Here is an 8,254-nt window from a genome sequence, read left to right on the forward strand (position 1 = left end):
ATTAGGATAATCAAATCAAGAATAATTCAGTGTTATTGGGCAGTCATTTACACAAATTAAATGTCTATGCAGCCAGATAATTAAAAAAACTAGTTTTATAAGATGAAAACTGAGATTACAACTCCATGACAACAGGCCAAACTCCATCCACTGATGAAAACTGTGAATTTAAAGAAAGCTTAATAAAGAGCTATTAAATTGACCTTGATGTATACAAAATAATTGTATAAAACTACTATTTCTAGGGTCAGGAATGAACCTTTTTGCTCCATTTTGTCTATGTACTATAAACGCACATGGAGCAAATAAAGGCTTAAACCTTCTGAAATTAATCAGGACCACTTCACTCTATCATATTATTGAATTACTGAGGCTGCTAATGAATATAAAACGTACAATTACTAATGCTTGTGATATAATTCTCTCTACAACTTACTGAGGTGTTTGCTGTTGGAGCTGGCAGAGTGAACCGAGGCAGCTCAGGTTCAGGACCCCCCCATAATGAGAACACCCTTGATGACGACTTGAGTGTTTTGATAATGGTAACCGTTTTTTCCGAGGTTCATTGAACACAGCATAGAAACGAAACGATAACCAGGCAACGGAAACGACTCAAAGGTGGTCCAGGTTAATTAAAGTGAAATAAAGTGAATTAAAGTGTTTAGCTTTAATGTAGTTTCACACTTGTGTTAAAGGAGTAACTTATGTCACTTTATTACTTGTAAGCTAACGGTTCTGCTGGTTACCGACCGTTAAGTGGGTAAAAACGTCCGTTAGTAACGTTATCCCCATTTTCAAGCGTTATATTTCTAACTTCAGTCCTGAAATGTTTATCACAGTTCAACCATGCAGAGCACTTTGTGACTTTGTTTTTAAAAGTGCTGTCTAAACTTTATTTTATTATTTCAGAGAAAATTAATTTACGTCAGCTTAAGCATCTGTTTTATCTCAAATGTTAAGCTAACTTTACTACGCAAACTTTAATTTGACAGTTAAAATATAAAACTATGTTGGCTTACTTTAAAAAAATAATGTTAATGTTATGTTAGCTAACAACGTAACTGTTTTTTCTGTCTAGAACTGCCATAATATTAGAGCTAGATAGCTAAGTCAGAGCTAACGTTAGCTAAGTTAAACATCTACCAAATATTTAAGCAAATATTTTCTTTTTCTCAAAGATTAGTAACCTAAAAAAAAACCCACAAGTTGTTTGACAGTACTTAACAGTTACCATGTTTTAAAGAAAAGGATTATTTCTATCCAGTCTATTATTTCTTTGGCTGAATTTAAAAGCAGCTTGCTGACCTTTATTATCTAACAGCATTCACTGTGGAATAAAATGCAAAATAACTCAAAATGCAACACTTAATAGTTTCTAAAGGATTGAAAACTGAAATCTGTTGTATTTTTTGCATTAGGGGGTAATTTTTCTCAAATCAAAGCTATTCCAATCAAAAACATCTTTACAGATCAAGTTACATATTAACATAGGAGCCCTTCTTTGATATCACATTAACAACTCTCATCCATTGAACTTGTAAGTCCATGTACAGTTTCTGCCTGTATTTCCTTTGAGGATGCCAGAGTTGCCTCCCAGAGCTGCTGTTTTGAGGTAAACTGCCACCCACCCTCATAGAGCTTCCTTTTAAGGATGCTCCACAGGTTCTCAATAGGGTTGAGGTCAGGAAGTTATGGTGCCCACACCTGTATTCTTTCTCCCTTAATGGCAAAGCACCTAGGCCTCCAATGGTATTAATTGTTCAGCATAAGATGGCTGCGTTTTACATGAAAATGATTTTTACTCGGAAGGCCACGGTTCTTCTTTTATACATGGCAGGAAATGGGTAGAAGACTCGACATATTTTAGCAGAGTCAGTTTGACACACTTCAGGCACTTAAGGGCCACGCACCGTCACTTCCGCATGATTCCAGCCCAAAACATCCCTCCACCACCTCCTTGCTGATGTCTGCAGCTTTGTTTGGGACAATGTGGCCATCAGACTCCTCACCATACTGGACAATCCAGTGTAGAGCGGATACTCATGAATAAGACTGTTCTGCTTACAGAGAACTTTTCCTTAACACGCCCTTTTATCTGAACAACCGTACTGCAGTCTGCATCTGAACGACAACATCTTTTCATAGGACGATGATCTCTCCTTAATATTCAAAAATACTCTGTGGATTTCATACTATTGAAAGATAGCTGCACATTTACACTTTTCATCTGCAGAAAGATTTTTTTTTTATTGGCTGAACCTGTGACTCGCTCTAAAATGTGGAAAACATTCCTTAAGTAGTTTCCATTATTGAGGGCTCCCTGGCACAACTAAGTAAAGCAACAACCTGTCTGAAGATTGATGTCGTATCTAAACAAGACATGGGAACAGCACATTGAAACTTTCATTGAAAAACTAAAAGTCTAACGTTTTTTTAATTGAAATCGTATTTGCATAATAATTTGGAACACAGTGTATATGTTTTCCCACATTAACTCAGATTGAAATGATAAAGAATTGACTGGCCAAAGCTTCTCTTGTTCAACCTTTGTCTGTCTCAGGGTGAATAAAGTGTTACTAGCAATCATGTTTTTAATGTTCCTGCAACACCGGCATACTGTACCTAGCTGGCTGCGGTGGCTCTTCTCCTCTTCCGTGCGGAGGAACCTCTCCAGGCTTTTCAGATCCTCCATGTAGTCCTCCTTGCTTCCAGGGGAGTTAAACACAGAGGGGGACGTGCGATATCGAGCTCTCAGGCTGGAGCCTTCTGCTGGTCCAATGCTGCTGGGGTAGGGAGAAGAGCCAGGAGAGGGACTGTAGTTCAACACCTGAGGAAGTGAAGTCATGGACAAGAACATATATGTTACATTTGACAATTAATATCTTCCAGTAGGGAGAGAATCGCTTCTGAGGATATTAATCTGTTCCATTCATCCACCACACATCTCCAGGCTATAATAGTAATGTAAAGGACATACCTTTCCAAAGGCCACTGAGGGGGAAAAGGGCCCCCCTGCACTGCTTGGCGTGGATGGGTTGCTGAGAGGAGGGCTGTACCCAGGTACACAGCTGGGGGAGAACTTGGGGCTGGTGGTGGCTGGCCGCGAGGGGCTGAAACTCAGCACGCTTTGGCCCTGCAGCGGGGACGACTGCGCTGGAGCTGGGGTCTCCTTTTTTTCTGGCTTTTGGGGCGGAGAGGCCTGAATACCTGCAAGGGGACAGACAACAACCAGCATACTAAATGAGTACCACGCTGAAAACTAACTAACTAAATTCACATTAATGGGATAATGATTAAAACAAACGAAAAGAAAAAAAAAAAGAGCCTCACTTGTGTTCCTCAGGCCTAGGAGGTGATGCTGCTCAGGGGATACGGCAATGGTGGAGGGAGCCATCGTGTATTTGAAATATTTCCAGAAATCAAAAAGAGCATTGAGGCTAAAAAGAGAGGCTAGAACCAGTTCTGTAATCGAGGACAGAAGAGAAGGACACACTTAGCGTACAGGGTCTTCCCTAACAGAGTAGAAACACTCAGGTGTCAGTTGGCGTCAAATTAAATGTCAGACTATTCCTTGCGTGCAAAATTGTTGTATCAATTCTTCCATTTACATTAAGATAAATCTGAAAATACATTTAAGTGAGACTGTTTAAGGGTGTTCTCCTTACTGTTAATTTTCACTAAACAGAAATACAACTCAGGCTGAAATTAATGGTGAAAAGTGCTTTTGTACAGAGAGCAGTGGGACCTCACCGATGTACCAGATAGGCCAGTAGGTGATGTTGTAGTATCGGCTCAGCAATTTCCCAGACCTTATAGAAAAGTGACAAAAAGATTACCACAGAAATACACACACTGCACACTGGAAGAAGAGAGGTGCGAGCTGAAGGGACAGCGAATCAGTGCTTTATTCCAAACTACTGCAGGTGTTTGCAAGACACATGACTGAACTTGGAGCAACTTACATCTCAGTGTATATCATGCCAGCTAGAGACACGTTGAGCACAGCCCAGGCGAGGACCACCTGGCGAGCCTGTTCCTCCCTCCTCATCCTCAGAGCCCTGTCTATCATACTGGGCATCCTCTCCTTCGGCGGGGTCAACATGCTTTCATCAGACTGTTCAGGCTGAGACGAGAAGCGGAGAGAAAACAGTGTGCTACATTCAACAAGAGATCACATCAAGAAACATCTTTAAAACTAGTATAAACATATCAGGTAAGAAGGTGAAGCATGGTTTAAAGTTAGGGCTAAGTCTTGAATTCCCCTCGGGATAAATAAAGTATCTATCTATCTTTCTATCTTTCTATTTAAAGTTAGTGGTGCAGTTCACTTAGCCGACCTGGTAGCTAAACGTTAAGCTAAAGTTAGCTAGTTTCCATATAAACAGGTAAAGTTTGGTTTCAGTGTAAATGTCCTTTCACAGCCAATAATACACAATTTTACAGTAAAGGTGATACAACCGAAATACACATACAACGCGTAGGAAATATAGATATTTCATACCACGCTACAGTGAATGATAACCGCGGCGCTGCATGTTTTGTATTTGAACCGGAAGCTACTGCGCGTATTTCCGGTCGCTAACTTTAATTTTAATAAAAATAAAGACAAAATTAAAACTAAATCTACCTACAGCAGACAGAGTATACATTTAACGGACACTATTTTATCTCGAGTCTGTTCATATATTCATCAAAACATTACATTTATCTGTAAAAGTAAGTTAGTAGTTATACATTATTTAAAATTAATTATCTTAATATATATCTATAATTAAATTAATAATTAATATAATTTATTAATCTATTTGATGGTCATAGTCATGTTTTTATTCACATTAATTTCAATTAAATCTTGGATGTGATATTCACACGGCCAGGTGGGGGCGCTTTGTTCAGCAATGATCATCAACCATCTCAATACAGACACAAGAAAACTGGAATAATCATTGAAATAGTCATTTATGCTTTCAACTATATAATGTATATCAGTAAACAACATAAATCAGCTGTAAATGTTAATTTATTAAAACATTATGCAACAGATAGGATGGAGTTATAACGTTTCAACATGAAATCGACACTCACACAATGAGGAATATCACATTAACACCATGATTCCTGTTTTCAAGAAGCTCACTTCCATTCACACGGAAATTTTAAATACAAAATAGGAATAAAAAAACAAATCCTGTTATTTAATAAATAAAGAATATAAGCACGGCCCATTGCGCAATTACATATTATCAGGACTAAAATGCAAGAATATGGCATCAGAAATTTTAATTGACGTTATTGTGCAACTACAAATGGATATCAGCCATTCACCCCATGTTAGTGAGTGAGTCAAAGAAAAAACAGAAGGAATCACAACGAATGAAAGATAGCTTATATGAATCCCATCGATCAATATTACACAGGCCTGAGTTAAATGAACAGAGAGAGTAGCTTTGCAGAAATCCGATCTTTATCAGTTGGCTTATTATAAAACAGATTATTTTAGCAGCACTTAAATGCTTGTGACATTAAACATACACTGATTGTAAAATTCTGATTATGTAAATGTCGCAGTTGAAATTTGACAAAGGAACTGATATTTGGCAAAAACTAGAGGTAAATGTCAGTATTATAGTAGAGAAAATAAATAAACAAGACATCTCAAGAGGCACAGTGTTTTCAATGAGGGGGCGACAGGGACTTTTCAGAGTTATATCCTCCAACATCCAAACCACAGTCTTCATTGCTGGCGGAGTCGACGTGTCTCTCTCCTCCTTCTCCTCCCCTACCATCGTCCTCCTCTTCCTCCTCGTCGTCTTCCTCTTCCTCATCCACATCTTGCTCCTTACGGGACGCTCTTTCTGTCTTGGGCCCTTTGCATATCTTGAGGTGACGGGTGAGGTGGTATTTGGTGAGGAAAGCTTTGTGGCATTTCTCGCAGACAAAGTCTCTTCGGCCCTCGTGAGAGTTCATGTGCTTCTTCAGGTGGTTGGTCTTGAGGAAATGTTTGTTGCACTTTGGGCACTGTATCCGGCGTTCACTGTAGTGGAAAATTACATTGAAAAAAACAAAACAAAACATGAAATAACCTTTATTTCATCAGGTAATCTCATTGACATCAAAACGTCTTTTGCAAAAGACTTAAATAAGTTACATACTGTGTGTGAGAGAACATGTGTTGTTTCAGGTCATGTTTCCTGATGAATGCCCGGTCACAGAGGTCACACTTGAGTTTCTCTGCACCGGTGTGGATGAGCATGTGGGACGCCACATGGGATTTCTGGGTAAATGACTTCTCGCAAACCGTGCATCTATAGTTTTTCTGACCTGTTAGTAGAAAAAAAAAGAGAGAGTTGAAAATGTTTTACACCACTCTAATGTCTGTCCCTTTAATGTGAAGTGTCAACCAGCAGCCAGTTAGCTTAGCACAAAGACTGGGAACGGGGGAAACAGCTAGCCTGGCTCTACACAGAAAGCAAATAAACATATTTCCAGAAATGTTTACATTCTTTATAGAAGCTTGGGATAAAGCGTTATGTGAAATAGCTTTTAAATGTTTGTTTTTTTGCATACACTTTGGCTTGTTGTTAAAACACAGCAAGAACTGGGGGTTGGTGTGACAGCAGAAAAGACTGTACGAACCTGTGTGAATCTTGAGGTGCATCCTGAGGTTGCTGGGATCGCTAAAGGCCTTACTGCAGTATTCACACTTGTGAGGTTTCATCCCCACGTGCCCCATGAAGTGCACGTTGAGCTTAGTGGATGTGATAAAAGCCCGGGAACACATGCTGCACTTGAATTTCTTCTCCCGTACGTGACCTTGACCTTTTGCTCTGGAGATGACGTTATTAGAGTTCCTATTGCTGCTGCCCCTGCTGCTGCTGTTGTTATCACTGTTCGTTTGTCCCGCAGCGTGGGCGTGGCAGGGCCACGGGGAAGACGATGAGCTCGAGGTCCCATTGGTCAGCTTCTCTTCCTGGTGAGCGTGTTGCTGTGGTTGTTGCTCTTGTTGCTGGGGTTGTTGCTGAGAATGGTCCTGCTGCGATGGGCTGTGGCTGTGTGGAGGTTGGTTATGGCTGTGGTTACTGTTATGGCTGCTAAGGTGAGACTTGAGCTCAGAGAAGGAGGAGCACTCTTTGCCACACTGGCAGATCTGACCCTCGGGCAGCTGAGGAACACCTGTGGAGACATTGAGGATGGTGGAACGCTCAACATCACGTAATGGATAGCCAGTTCAGCAAAAGATCGGTGCGGCTTCTTAAAATATCGGCTCACCCATCAGTCTACAGTAGTCCCTGCTGTAGTAGAAGAGCAGCTCCTGGTCCGGGTGGATCTCAGTGGTTGTACAGAAGAACAGTTTACCGTTGGCAGGGTACGCCACCAGGTTCTGCTCGTCACGGGTCCTAAACACACACAGCAAAAAAAGAGTTGTTCTTTAACATATTGGCTGGAATGAAAAAATAAAAACCCCACAGAAGTCAACGTTTTACACCAGAACCATACCTCGCTTTGCGGACAAACATCATCCAGTTGCACTCATTCTCGTCCGCCGTCACGATGTAGAATTCCAGCACGCTGTTGTGGTACATCTGAAATAGGGAAATGGGTTTGTCTAATTATCATGGTTTTGCACAGACTGTGACAACCATGGTCCAACAAAGCCACTGCACTGACCTTCCATATTTGTGGCGACTCCTTTTCTGGCCAATCAGAGAGATCCACATTGCTACAATGCTGGCCCACCATTGGTCCAAAGCAGGTCCTTGGAGGAATGACGTCCCGTGCAAAAACTCCTAATAGGGGCATACGCATATTTTGTCAGTAGTGCAACTGATGGTCAACCAAATTTGTTGTGTTTTATGTACTAGCTTTAAAAAAAAAATTTAATTTGCCTTTATTGTATCAAAATATGACAGAAGTACACCAGATTTGTGTGGAGGGATTGTACGAATATTTTATTTATAATTATACTTACACTACTTTATCTGGGCTTAAACCACTGCCACCTACTGTACATCAACGGCAAGACAGGTTAAAGTGTATTTAATGGAAAGAAGTGTTGTACTGGCTTAGTGGTTAATTTGGCCAGAACTAACATTTGTTTCTTTTAATGTATTTTTGTTTATTTATTTATGTTAACTTTTTTGAGATGAAATGATGCCATGATTGTTAATCATTTTTGCAGTTTGTTTGCCAAACTGTGTTCGTAGTTCTTTTCCCTTTTTTTATTACGTGACAAAGCATATATGTATAATTCAAA

At 40.1% G+C, this 8,254-nt stretch overlaps 2 protein-coding genes across 3 annotated transcripts in view; both read right to left on the reverse strand.

Annotated features, from left to right (window-relative positions):
- Positions 1–4,560, reverse strand: part of tmem209 (transmembrane protein 209) — a 9,262-nt gene extending 4,702 nt beyond the window's left edge. Inside the window, exons 1-6 of the mRNA XM_035674431.1 lie at positions 4,502–4,560; positions 3,963–4,123; positions 3,751–3,809; positions 3,331–3,462; positions 2,978–3,207; positions 2,623–2,827 (exon numbers count right to left, since the gene is read on the reverse strand). Coding sequence (XP_035530324.1) covers positions 2,623–2,827; positions 2,978–3,207; positions 3,331–3,462; positions 3,751–3,809; positions 3,963–4,102 — 766 coding nt within the window. The 5' untranslated portion in view covers positions 4,103–4,123; positions 4,502–4,560. The remainder of the gene's footprint in view (positions 1–2,622; positions 2,828–2,977; positions 3,208–3,330; positions 3,463–3,750; positions 3,810–3,962; positions 4,124–4,501) is intronic.
- Positions 4,561–5,002: 442 nt separating this feature from the next.
- Positions 5,003–8,254, reverse strand: part of prdm4 (PR domain containing 4) — a 5,986-nt gene continuing 2,734 nt past the window's right edge. Inside the window, exons 7-12 of one of the 2 annotated variants that reach the window (XM_035679641.1) lie at positions 7,669–7,787; positions 7,498–7,583; positions 7,270–7,397; positions 6,637–7,173; positions 6,153–6,321; positions 5,003–6,034 (exon numbers count right to left, since the gene is read on the reverse strand). In XM_035679641.1, the coding sequence (XP_035535534.1) occupies positions 5,674–6,034; positions 6,153–6,321; positions 6,637–7,173; positions 7,270–7,397; positions 7,498–7,583; positions 7,669–7,787 (1,400 nt within the window). In that variant the 3' untranslated portion in view covers positions 5,003–5,673. The remainder of the gene's footprint in view (positions 6,035–6,152; positions 6,322–6,636; positions 7,174–7,269; positions 7,398–7,497; positions 7,584–7,668; positions 7,788–8,254) is intronic. The other variant, XM_035679634.1, reaches the window with a different exon arrangement.

Source organism: Morone saxatilis, unplaced genomic scaffold (genome assembly GCF_004916995.1).
Source record: "Morone saxatilis isolate NCDOM2014 unplaced genomic scaffold, NCSU_SB_2.0 Contig10, whole genome shotgun sequence".
In the NCBI taxonomy this organism is placed as follows: Eukaryota; Metazoa; Chordata; class Actinopteri; family Moronidae; genus Morone; species Morone saxatilis.